General features: G+C 39.4%; 1 protein-coding gene across 2 annotated transcripts; it reads right to left on the reverse strand.

Moving 5' to 3' along the window:
- Positions 1-3,042: 3,042 nt before the first annotated feature.
- Positions 3,043-11,749, reverse strand: ccng2 (cyclin G2). Of its 2 annotated transcripts, none has more exons than XM_069925474.1 (8): positions 11,606-11,749; positions 10,624-10,758; positions 7,156-7,293; positions 6,777-7,027; positions 6,501-6,579; positions 6,301-6,399; positions 5,082-5,287; positions 3,043-4,930 (listed from the first exon to the last, which is right to left on the reverse strand). In XM_069925474.1, exons 1-8 carry the CDS (start codon positions 11,648-11,650, stop codon positions 4,777-4,779), a joined length of 1,107 nt encoding a protein of 368 aa, XP_069781575.1. In that variant the 5' UTR covers positions 11,651-11,749; the 3' UTR covers positions 3,043-4,776. The 2 variants fall into 2 exon arrangements, with proteins under 2 accessions (XP_069781575.1, XP_069781576.1); XM_069925475.1 differs by lacking the exon at positions 11,606-11,749 and adding an exon at positions 11,252-11,539.
- Between the last annotated feature and the right edge of the window lie 5,270 nt (positions 11,750-17,019).

The following is a 17,019-nucleotide window of genomic DNA, read 5'->3' on the forward strand; positions in this document are numbered from 1 at the left end:
TGTGCAATAGGGGCATGTGGAAAGAATAAGATAATGGAGGCCCAAGTTGCACATTTTTTAAAACCTATTAATATTTAGAGAAATGCTCAACTAACCCCATGAGAACCTATAGCAGAGCTCTTTGACCAAAGTTTGTAAATTGTTCTGGAATGTAATTAAGGATTTCATGACAGCACTAGAAATGTTTCGTATGTTATCATCCAATCACAGATAATATACATTAGGTTATTATGTGCAAAAAGACTAACTGAAAATTATGACCAGAAAAGTTCACCAATTAGAATTAGAACAAAAATAGCCTCGACTCTCACTGGTTGTTGAATACTTACACTGGATTAAACCCAGGTTCTTTTTATTTCCCTATCATGTTATCAATACTCCCACCCTTATGATTTAAGGTTAGCTCATCAAATGGCATACATGATGCATTTAACATTGTTCAACCATCTAACATGCTCAAACAGAATTTGAGCCAAAAATTTTTTTAAAAACCACTAATTTTCAGTTAGAGGGTCATTAAGAGGCTTAATGAGGAAATTCCAGATCTTGGGGCCTGGATAGTTAAAAGTACAAATTAAATATTAAAAGGACAAAATTCTAAAACTACAGGAAGGCATTAAATATAGGAAAGAAGCCAGACAAATGAACACATATAACAATTCTAAATTGGAGGGGAGGCCAACATAAAGTAAATCTGAAAGATGATATTTTTTTATTCACTATTGTTAGGCACTTAAATTTGTGAGACAGGTCCCAAGCACTATATGGGGTACTAAATTTGCTTTGCCAGCCTATTCTGACATTATTTCTGCATCTGGCATGAAAATTGTAAGAATGTTTTTTTTAAAAAAGCTGCCAACAATCACATTGCATCTTGTGTGGAAAAATTAGATTGCCGGTTACAAATTCAAATCCCAGTCCTCTTCCTCTTGTATACTCTTGATAGCTGCCTGGCTTTTAGTCAAAATGCATTTTCACCCAATAGATATGTTTAAATAGCGACGAATGCAGTTTGGCTCCTTGCCATTCATTTCCCTTAAACAAAATTATCAACAAACCTTCACTCCTCAAATGTGGAACAATTGCACTGGACATTTCATCCCCCTCCCCACCCCAAAGTTTGCTTCCTGAAAAGAAATTGGGGATTATGATAGACAACTCCAAGATGAGCTCAATGATAATTTCAGATTTGCTGATTCACATATTTAGTTGAAAAAACATTAAATGAACTTTTATTGAATTTAGCATGTTTAATTGCATTAGTTCAACTGACCTAAAAATATTTTACCACTAATTTTTATTTGTACTACTTATCTAATGCCTCATATCATTGTTCAACAATAGTTGGCTACCATTGATGGATTCCAGTTGCCATGATACTACTTTTCCATGGCTGCAATGTCCTGGAGAAACCTTTTGCCATGTTTGTCACTGACTGCACCATGGTTTAGTATGCTTGAGTAGACTTTAAATACAACAGGATTCCATAAAAATAGGTTACAATTTTTTTTTATATATAATTGTTCATGATAGGAACAATTTAATGTGATTTTCAGATCAGCCTCCCAAATCCAGAAATTACACTCAAAACTGTTCAGGAAGCAGTCTTTGATGTCCATTGTTATTTGAAATCAGGATCCAGTCATTACAATTCAGAAACTGGTTTCATCATCCATTTCACCCCCAACATCGATACAGTAAAATCCTAAATTATGGAACTTGTAATTTCTCTCCCACTGCTCTACACCCGTGAACGCATGACAAAGCACAATTCAAAGGCAGTCTATAAACTTGCCAATGACATTAGTAGTCGGCAGAATCAAACAGCAATGAGGATGCATACATGAGGGGGATAGATCGGTTAGTTGAGTGCCGTCATAACTTTGCACTCAACATTAGCAAACCTAAAGAGCTGATTGCGAACTTTGGGGCGGGGGGTGGTGCAGAAAATCAGGAGAACACGAACCAGTCCTCATCAAGGGAGTGGTGGAAAGGGTTAAGAACTTCAAACTCCTGGGTGTCATCATCTGAAGACTTCATAATCTATGAAATCACAAAAGCAGCTAATCAGCAGCTATACTTAGTGAAGAATTTGAGATTTGGTACGACACCACGGACTTGCAAATTTCCTTGGAGAGTATTCTGACTGGTTGCATCACTATCTGGTTATGGAGGTACCATTGCACAGGACAGGAAACCACCTCAGCCAGCACCATCATGGGCATCAGTTTTCACTCCATTGAGGTCTACAAGAGGTGGTGTCTTAAAGCAGTCTTCATCCTCACCACTCAGGCCATGCCCTTATCACAAAGGCAGCTTCTTCCCCTCTGCCATCAGATTTTTGCATTAATTCTACTTTCCGAAATGTAATTTGCAGCACTATTTGCATTTAGTGCTGCAGCAAAACAATGAATTTTGTGACAATGTTTATGAAATAAATTCTGATTCTAATATAGCACATTGAATAACCTCACACAGCTCCATGTTTGGAACAACGAATACCCTGTGGCTATGAACACTCTAGATCAGTGATTCTCCACCATTTTCTTTCCATTTACATGGCATGCTATGGCATAGGTGCCCTGTGGTTAGTAAGGGATTATTTAAGGTGGTATGCAAGTGGAAAAAAGTTGACAAACACTGCTTTGAAGGAATAACACCACAAAGATAAAAGCAAAATGGATTGCACAAAATGCTTTTGCAGCCGAATACTGACTTAATCCATTTAAATGCACAACCATTTTTTAAAAAAAGTATTTATTTATCCTACATTTCTTGGTAGCGTTATGATTGATGAGTACACAGTATTTATAAACTGGAAATATACAATAAGTTAGTATCTACAGTGAATGTTTACACAATGCTACACAATTGCAGTGCTACATACATTTAAGTGCATTGAATTGCTTTTAAATCCAAATAGGAAAAAATAAGTGCACTTTTCTGTACATTTCAATTTTGCTGTTACACTTCATAAATAGGAATCATCTTGCAAACACCTACATTGGATAGAAAGTAGCTTTGTTACTTCTGCAGAGTATAAACTAGGAGAAAACATTCATTGGCCAACTATGCCAACCTGTAAAATAACATGGTAAAAACATTCATTGGCACTTGAACCACCAAATGATTTTACAAAGCGAAAAGAATACCAAAAGTTTCCTGAGTATATGTTTTTGACATTACTCTCACAGTTCTACTATTTGCAAGTTTTAGAAAAAGACTGTTTCCAGGTGACACTCATTTTAAAAAAAGCTTGCATTTCAGCATTACAAAGACACAAACAATGGTGGGATATGGAGCAAAAAACCCCCAGAAGGCTGAGCAGCAAGATCTCAACCCAGAAACTTCAACAATCCCTCCCCCTTCCACCCCAAAGTGCTGTTTGTTTCTAAAAGACATGCCTAATCCAAATGATCTTCACTCTCTCTCAATCAGTTCAAGCAATGACAGACATAAACTGCTGCTAGACTTGAGATTGCTTACACCTGTCAATGTGACATATATAGTCTGTCAAAAGTGGGTGGTGGCGGAAGGAAAGAACAGCAAAGAAGTGCAGGATTGTAGGGTCAGGAACACTTTGGCATCACAGTTGTTTAGGAATTGCAGCTATCAAAGTTTGCAATCTACATCTGCAAATATAAAGTTATTTGACTTAAATATTTAATCTATTCCAAATGAGGATGTTCTAAATATTGGGCAATTCAATTGCGGAACAGAAACAAAACTTGAAAGAATGATTCAGCTACTCAGCTCCTTTTGAACAGCTTTAGCTGGGCATATTCCCATTGTACCCAATAACTCCATTTCTTTCATAAATAATGCCTTTCCTGCCAAACTATTCCAACCAAAATGATCGGTATTAATCAATTCCCATAAACCGTTCAAGTCAGCCTTGAAGTATTAGTAACCTTCACAAATAACCATAGTCTTTATATATTAAAAAAAAATCACACAAAGAACTGTCCAGCTACAAATTTATAAAATAAATTGCACATCAGCATTGATACATTTCCCTTCAATTTAATGGCTTCCAAAAGGCTTCAAACTAAGCCATAATTTAAAAAAATTCTCTCACCTGTGCACTTTTTCTGCTAATGGATACAAATAACAAGATCATAAAACTAAGTGCTTCAGTTAATATAAAACTGCAAGTTGTTTAGAATTGCATATTGTATGCTTATTAAATAGATGAGGGACATAGTTATAAAGTTACATATTTTTGGGGTTTTTAAAAGAGAAGTGACTTTGCAGGCTCTTTTATCAATCAAGGAAGTTTTCTGTATGTATGTTTTGAAGGAATATCTGTTTTTGGTTGGAACTTCCCACCTACTGATTTTCATCTAAAAAAAATTAAAGCACCATAAAATATAGTTATTAAAACCAATACAAATAGAATTTGTTCAAAAAAATGGAAAGCATTTAAAACATCCAACCAATAGCGATTATAACATGCTAAAAATCAAAGCATTAGATCAGCAGTAAGGGATCATAGGTTAATTAGAACTTGGGGAAATCTCAAATCCTCAGCCATTTTTGTTTCTGTGGGAAAGGGAACAAATGTTCCTAAACAAATAGCAAAGTTCTGAAAAGAACATCGCCAAAAGGACAATTCTGAAAACTGCATATCCTTCAAACAATGCAGATAGGAACAGTGGAATACAAAAAAAACATCTCAATTCACATTTAAAAAATTGCAAGAGCATTTCACTTTTTAAATACACCTTGGTATGGACAATTAAAAAAGTAAGGATGTGAGAGTGGATGACCACTGATCTACAATGAGTTTGCAGATGGAGTGTGGAAACGCAGATTTTCCCACTTGGATGGATACAAGAAGTCTTCAGGGAAGAACTCTTCTGCTGTGTCACTCCTTGGGGAACTACTCAGACTACTTTCACTGCAGCTCATTTCTTCACAAGAATCGTCACTTTAAAAAAAAACCAAAGTAACAATGAATGATAGAACACTACCCAAAAGATAAATCAAATTCAACTCTACAACTGCAGAAAGTCATCTTCCAGTAAACATGCTTTTAAATATAGGAAGATCTCTACATATGGCCAACAAAATACATTTACCTTCCTGTTTCATTGTAACAAACAGCTTCTGGAATAGTCGGCAGTTCAGGGACACTATAGTAGCTATTCTGCAAATGACGGGCTGTACGCCTTGAAACAATCCACACCAACTTTTTGTTATCAGGTTTGCAACATTCAGGAGAAGAATAGTCAACCATGCATTGCGAGACCAATTCATGCCAGTATACCAAGTCATGATGGCTTATCTGAAAAATAATGTTAGGACAGAATCTTTCAACAAATCAGAAAAGCTTGCTACAAATATAACCTTTCAACAGGCTCGCATACAGTCTTGAAATAAAAAAGTGAAGTGGATTGTACAGATTTTCTTCAGAACCTCCAAGTGATAGCTAACAGCAATATATTTGTCAGCTTATTCTCAAGTTTAATGCTTGCACATTACAATACAGAAGAGGCGAGCTGAAGGTCAGATGCCAGCACATTCAAAGACTTATTGGATTCACCATTGATTCCAGGGGCAAAATACAATGAACTGAAGAAAAAGATGCACTATTCATTTGAATGAGATAACTACTATAACCTTAAGTATTTTTGAAATTTCATTTAAAATTAATCTCAAAAGCACCAAAAGTATCCATGATCACTAGATTCAAAAGCAATTCAAATGCTTTTGATAGCACTGACATAAAGCATCCAGTATAATCTGACTTGAAGAATGCAGATGTGTGGCAGGAATAGCACAGAGAGTATGCAAAATTGAATATGATCCAGTTCATTGTACTTCAGAATCTATTGTAATTATGTTATCCAAATTATTTGGGTCTCGTCAAGGAAATGTTTAATAAAGTTTGCATTCTTCTATAATTAAATGTTTAAAATGAAATTGTCCCAACTAAATATTAAATATCGAGGCATGATTATTCTAAATATCAACTTTTTAATTTGTATTGCAGCAAAGTGTGCCATATGCTCTGAATCTGATGACTTTTAGTGGGTTTTTAAAAAGTTGAAATTTATATCAAATCATGCATTCTGTTGATTTGCAGCCTTTATTAGTACAAGATCTTATTTTCTCCAGTTAATTCTACACGTCAGCATTACTAGACAAAACTTAAAAACAAATTTCTAATGCCATCAAGTTCCAAGTCAGCAGTTTTTGCAAACAGTAAAAAGAATTTAATTTTTACTTATTAAAAAGTAGAAAATGTTCAGGCATTGAAAGGAAGGCATTGTGAAATATTTCTTCCCAAATACTTACTTTGGAATGTTTTTGAATACGTAGTATTATCTCAAACAAGTCTACATATTTCAGGTTTTCAACTTCAAGGGCCAAAAGTGACAAAGCCAACACAGATGGCTGCAAAGGAAAGAAAGTTACAGTACAACATTTCTTTCAATCAAACAAGAAATACTTATTGGCTCAAAAAAAATGAAAAAAAAGCATTCTATCAAACTCACTTTAGCCTTTGAAAACACAAATCGGCAGTTGCAGGCTTTCAGTTGTGCTTCCAGTTTATCAAGGATCAGGTATTCTTTCCTTAAGTGAAAGAAAATAGGGTTTGCACAATAATTCAGTTAAAGCTTGGACCATATTTAAACAGCAAACAATGGAGAAAAATGCAGATTTGTTTTTGCTACAGAGGAAGAACTCATTTAAAGACCCTGCTTAAAAATGGAGAAAAAAATAATGCAAGTAGTGAAGGGCTTTCCCACCATTAACAAATAGATACTAACCCTTCAGTTATATGGTGCTGTGCTAGAGCATGATATAGGTGTAAAAAATGGAAGGCTGTGACAGCTTTGAGCTCCCCATTTAGTTTTTCATAGACTATCTTTTCCATTCTCTTAAGATCAGACACTGTAAACTTGCAATGGCTGATACGAAGGAGATCATGGTCAGAAGGAACATTGCAGTCTTCCTCAATAGTCTTTGCGGCGAGATGGAAGACACTTATTCCAAGACAGGGCAGATGTTTTGGTCGCACCTACAGAAAGAACACAAGTAGCCAGGAGAGTTTTAATTTTGTGAATCCAACCAAAATAAAGAGTCCTACTAATCAATCATTGACATAAATATAGACAAAAAGATTGAACAATTCTTCGGAATTCTCACCTTCATGAAGGACAGAAATCTGTCAAGTAGATTAACTGCCAAAACAAAAGTTTCAGTGCTGCAGCCAAAAAACCTGGTCAAGCTCCTGAGATCTTCCACTTTGACATCTCTTAACTTAGGAGAGACGCAATCGTCATTCTGCAAACCAAAAATATAACATTGTTATTTCACTTCTCAAAAGTTAAATAAATAGTAACATTTCTACAATACATTTAAATTTGATGTGATGGTTCAATGCTACTCTCTAGAAAGATTAGAATAGGGCAACAAAAAAAAAATTACAAATGCTGGAATCTGGAATAAATAAAAAAACACTTGGAGAACTCAGCAGGTCAAGCAGCATCTTGGAGGACAAAAGTGTACAAGTCAACATTTCTGGTTAAGACCCCATATCGGTCTCGTCTTAGAACAATGGCACACTACAGCACAGAAATAGTCCCTTTGGTCCATCTATTCCATGTCCAACTATTTTTCAGTCTATTCTAATTGAGTTGCACCAAACCCCTCCCATCAATGTACCTATCTAAATTTCTCTTCAATGTCACAATTAAACCTGCATCCACCATTTCCATGAACAGCTGTACCACGCTCTAACCTTCCTCCAAGTGAAGGCACTCTTTCTAAAGTTCCCCCTAACATTTCACCTTTAGCCCATGTCCTCTAGTCCCTATCTAGGGGGAAAAAAAGCCTGGTTGCATTCAAGCTATCTATACTCCTCATAATTTTGTATAGCTCCATCAATTCTCCCCTCACTTGCCAATGCTCCAGTTCTAACCTACATAACCTTTCCTTATAATTTAGCTCGTCCCAGAAAAATCTTTGCTATACTTCTCTGCACTCTCATTCTTATGGATACATTTTTTTGTAGATCTGGTACGGGGACACCAACACCCCTGAGCATAAAGCCCTGCAAAAAGTAGTGGACATTACAGGAAAAACCCTCCACTCTATTGAGTACATCTACAGGGAACTCTGCCATTAAAGAGTAGCAGTAATCATCAAGGATCAACACCATTCAGCACAGTCTGTTCTCGTTGCTGCCATCAAGAGATATAGGTGCCACAAGACTCAACACCAGGTTCAGGAAAATCTGCTGCCCCTCCACCATCAGACACCTCAACAAATTAAATCAGTGACTTATTTAAGCACTCTTGTGCTCTTTTGTTTTTTTTTTACAATTCTCCCTGTATTGCAGTTTGTTTACATGGATACATGTAGTTTTTTTTGCACTACCATTAAGTGATAATTCTGCACCGCCTGCAAGAAAAAGCATCTCAGGTATGTCTGATGTTATGCATGTACTCTGAATCTAGGTGACCAAAACTGAACATAATATTCCATATTTGGTCTCACAAATGTCTTTCATATCTTCAATATAATATCCATATACTTTGATTCATGAAGGCCAGTTAAAAGCTCTCTTTTAAGATCCTATCTAGCCGTGACACCACTTTCAAGGAATTATGTGCATTTTCAATCCACCTGTTCTACTGCACAAATTTGTCCTTCCAAAGTGCAACTCCTCACAATTATTTGCATTGTGTAATTTTTTTTTTACAAGCTAAAATGCAATATATCTACTTGAAGAGTTTCTCTCTGATAAGTGTTGACATCAAGCTTTGATAGCATATCATGCATGACAAAGACAAAAGCAGAACTGAATAGTTAATGCAGACAACTACTTAACTAAACCTACACCTAATAATTGCATTTTTTTTTAAAATCAGTACTTGGTGGTAGGAGCCCAGAAGACCCCCAAAACCCAGCAGCAATAGATATTCACCAAAACAAATGGTTATGTGAACAAAAGTTGCTTTTAATTATCCTTAGACATCAAAACAGAATCACACTTTAACTAACCCAACTTAACCCCCTTCTAATTCTAAGCACACGTGGATGTAAGTTCAGAAAAGTTCTTTGGTTCACAGTACAATCTCAGTTCTCATTCCTCCAAGTTCAGTGGTTGCAGGCAATTCTTATACCGTGCACAGAATTTAATATTTATAAAATTCACCAGGCTTTGTTGCGTGAAAGGTAAATGGTTACCACTCAGGAAGGTTCTTGTCAATCAGCCACTTCAGTGTCTTGTCAAAGAAACTTGCCCTCTTAGGGTTCCCCAGATGATAACCTCTTTCTTTCAGGTCACCAGAGTTCCTTTTTGTTCCTCTTATTTCAAGTGAAATATTAGACAGCCAGTCCTCTCCTCTTGCATGAACCACAAGGGCTTTGACCAGGCTGAACTAAGAACTCACAACCCATCTTTCAAATGGGGTTTTACCACAAGCTTGCCAGCTTGTCCTGTTCGTCCCAACTGCTGCTGCTGTCTGTAAAACTGAATTCTGTGTGTATCTCTCTCCCCCCCCAGAGAGAAAACCTGTTTTACTCTCTCTACATGCAAAACCACACGACTCTCTTAGAACAGCAAGTTCAACTCCAGAAAGTCTAAGGCTCTGACGTTCTTTCATCTGTTGCCTTTTTGTAAGCAACAATCCATTAGTAGTCTCTTGTGCACTCTCTATGGGGCCGACATGTCTAGCATGAGCAGAGCTCCAGTATTTTAAATAATCTGTTTTAAAGTGTTTGTATGTGACCTACACTAAAAAAAAACTGCCCCAGTTTATCTCCCAAAAACATATCTATATACAATACAAACACAATATAATCTGTCACATTAATTTGTCATAATAGATTTGTGACTAAAGTGTTGCAAACAACCAGGAACTAAAAAGCAGTGTCATTTCCCTATTGTTACGGGTTATATTATATATTAATAGGTCTTTAAAAGAGATAGATTGTGGGGGTTTAGTGTAGTTCACTTCACAAACAAACAGATACTTACAAATCAAAATGCAAGAGTTTTGCTGAAAGAGAGACTTCATGTCCAAAGTGACTTGACAAAAACTTTGAAGAATGCCTATGGATTCTTCACAAGTAGGTGTGAAATGGACTTATGCTTTGGAATAAATGGACATTTGTCTTTAAAGCAACAGATGCCCAGACAGAAACTGATTTCGGTGCCAGCAATCTGTCTGGTTGCAGTTTGCTGTTCTAAAGAGGCTTCATGTGGTTTTGCAAGTAGATGGTAAAGTCCAAACAGGCTTTCTCTAAGAAAGAGAGGGAGAGGGAAGGGGGTTAAGTTAAGTTAATAGTAATAAGTTAAAATTTGATCCTGTTTTTATGTTTGAAAAAATTAAAAGTAACTTTTGTTTAAGTAACCATTTGTCTTGGTGAATTTCTCTTGCTGCTGGGTTTTGGGGTCCTGTGGACTAGTTACACTAGGTTGTTATATTAATTTGGATAACAGGTCAACAAATTATTTTTTACTTCTGTCTTAAATATAAGAGATCAAAAAGGCAAGCATTAAAAAAAACACATCAAGGAACAGATATTCAAAATAGGAATAAAAAGGAATTATTCTTCACCTCTTCCACCCACCTTCCCCATGAGCACGATAAGATTCAGGCCTACCTCCAAGGTTGATTCTATTGCATCCAGACCCCTCGAGCGTGGTAAAAATTTGGATTCTTGTTCCAAGTATTGATTTATCTGATTTAATACTTTATAAACTTCACTGTTGTGCTCATGAGTGAATAGATCCTTCATCTTAAAACAAAAGTCAAAAATATTAAAAGTTACAAACACCGAAAATGCATTCATAAGAGGTATTTATTTATCTGAGTTACTTAAAATTCATTCAAACACAACCTTTGGCAACGCTCCACATCAAGTTAATCCTGCAAAAAGGCCGATGATACAGGAGGGGAAAAACGCTCTCCACACAAACAAACATCCACAGAAATAACTTGAGGAACTCGCAGTCCAGCACCGACCTAAACAGGCCATTTCCGAATCAAACACCGGTTTAGCACCAACACCCGGACTACCCCTATTTACCCATAGTTTGATGCCACTGCCCAGGAGAAAGCACCAGGGCCAACTCTCCCTCCGATTTAACATTCGCCCGAACCGGACCACCCCCCCCCCACAAACCGCGCCCCCAGTTTTACACGCAGACCCCCCCCCAAAACCGCGCCCCCAGTTTTACACGCAGACCCCCCCTCCCCCTCCCCCTCCCCCTCCCCGTCTTCGAACTCACGGCTTTGTTGTTGAATGCCACCCTCGGGTATCAAGGCAGAGGAGAGGAGGGGACGGGGTATCGGCAATCATCCGCTGCCCGGCTCCCTCACTTCCCCGTCCCCCCAACACCTCCGGCCCCTTCGAGCTCTCCTCTCCGTTATTTCGTCCGGCTCAGTCTTTCTTTCCCCCTCATTCACGACAATCTTATTCTTTCCTTCCGTTTCTCCCCCTCTCCTTTCCTCCCTCTTATTCCCTCCGTCCTTCCACCAGTTTCCTGTCCCTCTCCTCTGACCCGAGGTCGGATATTTACTCGGAGCGACGACATCACCGCGGCGGAGGAGCAAACAGTCAGAAAATAGTTCCCCTTTCTTACCCAATTTTTCGCAGCGACTCGGCGCAGACTGGCTCGCGTCTGCATTTCCCCGTAAATGCATGAGGCCGGGTGTTCGGAACTCGGTGACTCATTGAAGCTCTGTTAAGGTTTCCAGTTTCGGCTGTTGAGGCGACGCGGATGCACATTCCATTCCCAGTTAGTGCACTTTGTCGCTCGAGTTAAAGGTCCAGCTCTGATTGGCCACTTTGAAAAGTCCGCCGAAAATGGCATTTGATCATTGGTTGGTGAACTCGGAACCTGGTTGGTCAGCATTAATCACATACAGCTGCTGTATCGAGAAGAGTCAGAGGTCTGATTGGTCATTTGTAAGTGACTCGGTGGCTGCGAATTGGTGGAATTGGACTTTAAACCTTTGCAGTGTTGTTGTGCAGATTTCATTTCGGTAATTTAAGGTGCCTTGAACGTTGTTGTGTTTTGTGGTGAAATTGAAGCATGCTGAAACAAGATTTTACAAATTGTGTTATAATTAATCGAGTTATCTCTTATTTTAATTTTCCTCACTCAGATAAACCAGGTTGCTGTCCTTATTGGATAATAGTACAATTTCCAGATTCATCTTTGGTGAACCTCTGCATCCCCTCCTCCCCAATAGAAATAAGAGGATGGGTACAAAAATCAGTTTTTATCAATTTGATTTATTTACAGCCTTTACAGGGTGGTTGAAGCCAAGTGGCCAAACTGACAACAGTAGACACCTGATTTTTTTTTTCTACAGAAAACTGAAACCAGATAGGAATGAAATTCAGAACATGCTTCTGAGTATCTAAAATAAAATGATAGGTTAATATTATGCATGGATAGGTTAAGTTCAAATTTTAGGTTTATTGTCAGAGTACACACACGACATCGCATGATTCTCTTCCCTGGAGGCCAGGCAGAACTTCTACTCATTGGTAGTGGCAAAAAACACTACTCGAGAAAAGATACGTATATAAAGGGAGAAATATAAGCAAGAAGGCAATTCAAACAAACTGTGTAATACAAAAAATAAATATTCAATAATAAATAATGTGCAAGAGTTCTTCAATGAGTCTCTGATTGAATTTGCTGTTTAGGTGTCAAATGGTGGAAGGATAAGCAACTGTTCCTGTCTTGTGGCACCAACACCTTTTGATGGCAGCAACAAGAGAAACCTTGATAATTCTTTGGCTTGGCTTCGCGGACGAAGATTTATGGAGGGGTAATGTCCACGTCAGCTGCAGGCTCGTTTGTGGCTGACAAGTCCGATGCGGGACAGGCAGACACGGTTGCAGCGGAAAATTGGTTGGTTGGGGTTGGGTGTTGGGTTTTTCCTTTGATGGGCACAAACCCAAATCGTCAATTATGTATCTTTGCCTTTGCTACACAAAGGCATCTGTTTCTTCTGAGCTTCTCCAGCATTTTGTGTTTTTACAGCATTCCATGTAGGTTTTCTCCACGATGGGGAGAGATTTTCCTGTGGTGCACTGAGTTGTGTCCACAACCTTTTGCAGGGTTTTCTTCTCAGAGATATTTGTGTCCCCATACCAGGCTATAATACAGCCAGTCAGCATACTTTCCACTACACATCTATAGAAGTTTGCCAAGATTTTCAATGTCATTCAAAACCTCCGCAAACTCCTGAGAAAGTAGAGGCGCTGACATACTTTCTGCACAATGACATTCATGTGTTGAGTCCAGGAAAAGTCTGGAGAAATAGTGACTCCGGGAATTTAAATGTGCTCATTCTCTCCACTTCTGATCCTCCAATGATCGCTGGATTGGTTTTCCCTCCTCAAGTCCAAAATCGGTTCATTGATTTTGGTGTTGTTGAGTGTGAGGTTGTTGTTGGTGCACCATTCAGCCAAGTTTTCAATCTCCCTCCTGTATGCTAACATTTTTATACAATCCACTATTAACAACAAATTTGTAGATGATGTTGTTGTAAAGTGAGTAGAGCAGTGGGCTAATAACCTGTAGTGCTCTGGTACTGATGGGAGGTTGTGGAGGAGATGTTATCATCAATTCTCACTGATTGTGGTCTGGACGTGAAGAAATTCAGGATACATTTATACACTGGGGTGTTGAGTCCCATGTGTAGGAGTTTGATGATTAATTTTGAGGGGTGATCATGTTCAATGCCAGACTGGAGTATTGTGATGTATGCATCTTTGATATACGGGTGTTCCAGGGCTTTGTGTACAGTCAGTGCAATGTAGAACTGTTGGCAAATTGGAATGTCTCTGAGGCCAACATCAGAACATCCTGGCAGGGTACTGAAAATCTGTGCCAACCAAGTAGCCGGAGTGTTTGCGGACATTTTAACCTCTCATTGCTGTGGTCAGAGGTTCCCATCTGCTTCAAAATTACATTAGTCATCCCGGTACCCAAGAAGAGTAGAGTGAGCTGCCTCAATGACTACTGCCCGGCAGCACTAACATCTACTGTGATGAAATGCTTTGAGAGGTCATGACCAGAATTAACACGTTCCTCAGCAAAGATCTGGACCAACTGCAATTCACCTGTCATCACAATCCCTCCACAGCAGATGTAATTTCACTGGCTCTCCACTCAACTCCGGATCACCTCAAAAACAGCAATTCATACATATGGCTGCTCTTCATCGACTACAGCTCCGCCTTCAATACCATTATTCCCTCAGTGCTGGTCAAGAAGCTATAAACTCTAGGCCTTTGTACACATCTCTGCAAATGGATCCTTGACTTTCTCATCCGAAGACCACAGTTAGTATGAATTGGAAACAACGTCTCCTCCTTACAAATTATCAATACAGGTGCACCCCAAGAATGCATGCTTAGCCCACTGCTCTACTCATTATACACCCACACTGTGTGGCCAGGAAAAATTCTAATGCTATCTATAAGTTTGCCGATGACATCACAGTTGTCAGCAGGATCACAAACATCAATGAGGAAGCATACAGGAGGGAGATGGATCAGCTCGATGAATGGTGTAATCATTATTAGCAAAACCAAGGAGATGATTGTGGATTTCAGAAGGAAGTCAGGGGAACTCATCAAGGGCACAGTAGTGGAGAGGGTCAAGAACTTCAAATTCCTGAGTGTCGACATCTCCGAGGATCTGTCTTGGAGCCTCCAATGTTGATGCAATCACAAAGAAGACTCACCAGCAGCTATACTTTGGGAGTATAGACTCTCCTAAACTTCTACAGGTGCACCGTGGAGAGCATTTTGGCTTTTTGCATCACTGCCTGGTATGGAGGCACCAACTCTCAGAACAAGAATAAACTGCAGAGGGTTGTTAACTTGGCCTGTGACATCACAGGCACCAGACTTCACTCCATCAAGGACATCTACATGAGGCGGTGTCTTAACAAAGGAGCCTCTATTCTCAAAGACCCCACCACCACCCAGGGCATGTCTAAAGATGAGCACTCAATGGCACAAGGACAGCTTCTTCCTGTTGCCATCAGATTCATGAATAATCAATAAACAAAAGATATTGCCTTACTTTCATGCACTATTATTTTTATTTTTTATTTATCGTAATGTTGTAGCATGATTATAATATGAATGTTTGGACTGTGATGGTGCCAAAAAGCACCGAATTTCATGACTTGTTCATGACAATAAATTCTGATTCTGATTTTGGATATATGTTGCCGCTCAGACAGGAGCTGATGTGCTTCAACACCAGCCTTTTAAAACACTTCATCACTGTTGACATGAGAGCCACTGGTTGGTAATCATTTAGGCAGGTTACCACACTCTTCTTGGGCACTGGTACGATCGATGTCTGTTTGAAACAGATAAGTACCATGCCCTGCTGGAGTGAGATGTTGAAGATATTTGTGAATATATTGGCAAGTTGGTCATCACAGGTTTACAACACTCAGTCAGGTACTCCATCCGGAGTGGGTGCTTTCCTTTGATTCACTCTCCTGAAGGAAGCCTGCATATCATCCTCAGATCAAACAGGAGGATCATCAGGGGCCTTGGGGTGTGCAGTGGTGGTTCTTCCTCATTCTTGTGGTGGAATTGGACGTAGAAGTCATTGAGTTCCTTGCTGTCAAAACCGGATTTGGTTTTGTTACAGGGTATGTCATTTAGGCCCTGCCATAGCTGTTTCTATTTCATCTGGAAACTGCACTTCACCCGGGAGATGGCTACCAGAGATAATAACCAAAGTCTCAATGTGGACAAGACAAAGGAGATAATTGTAGACTTCAGGAAGACTAGGACGATCACCCTTCACTACACATTAATAGTAAAAACACACCAAAATGCTGGATGAACTCATCTGATCTCAGCTTTTATAGGCGACAAATATATATATTTCTTACATTTTGGGCCTGAACCCTTCTTCAAGGAATAAGCAGAATAAGCCAAAAGCAGGAAATCTCAGAATTCAAATGATGGAGGTGGCATCCAGACCAACAAAAGGTGTCAATTGGATATAAGGGATGAGGTAAAGGCAACGGGGTGGGGGGGGGGGGGGGGGGGAGGAAGGGAGGTTTGACAAAAGCCAGAGAAATTGATATTAATGCCATCTGGTTGAAGGATCTCCAGTCAAAGGATGAGATGTTGTTCTTCCAATTTACAGGTGGTCTCAATCTAGCCATGCATGAGACCACAAGGGAATGAGATTGAAATGGGTGGCCACTGGGAGATCCACGCTATTGTGGCAGACAGAACAGAGGTCCTCAACAAAGCGATCTCCCAGTCTGCATCCAGTTTCTCTGATGTAGAGGAGACCACAACAGGAGCAACAGATGCAGTAGATGGCCCCTGCAGATTCATAACTGAAAAGTTGCTTCACTTGGAAGGCTGTTTGGAGCCCTAAATGGTGGTGAGGGAGGAGGTATGGGTGCAAGTGGAGCATCTCCTGTGGTCACAGGGTAAATCTCCAGGGAATGATTTGTGGAGCAGTAGGAATTGACAAGGGAGTCGTGGAGGGAGTGGTCCCTACAGAAGGCAGAGAGGGAGGAGAAAGGAATGTTTCTAGTGGTGGGATCATGTAGTAGGTGGCAGAAATGGTGGAGGAGGATGTGGAGACTGGTGGGGTGGTAGGTGAGGAAATGAGGAATCATGTTCTTCTCTGCCCCTATACACAGGAGTCAGGGAAGATGTGCAGGTAATGGAGGATATGCGGGTGAGTACCAAGTTGATGGTGGTTGAGGGAAAGCCACATTGTTTGAAGGAGGAGGACATCTCTGATGATCTGGCATGCAAGTCCTCATCCTGGGTGCAGGATGGAACAGAGACGGAGGAATTAAGAGAATGGAATGGAATCCTGACAGGGAACAGGGTGGGAAGAGATATAGGTAGCTGTTGGTGTGTTTAGAGAATATTTCTGTTTAGAATGTCTCCTGAGAAGGAGACAGAGATTGAGAAAAGGGAGAGTGTTGTTAGAGATGGACCAAGTGAATTTGTGTTGGGGTTGGAAGTTGGCAG

The sequence above is a fragment of the Narcine bancroftii genome, chromosome 3 (assembly GCF_036971445.1).
Source record: "Narcine bancroftii isolate sNarBan1 chromosome 3, sNarBan1.hap1, whole genome shotgun sequence".
NCBI classification, from domain to species: domain Eukaryota; kingdom Metazoa; phylum Chordata; class Chondrichthyes; order Torpediniformes; family Narcinidae; genus Narcine; species Narcine bancroftii.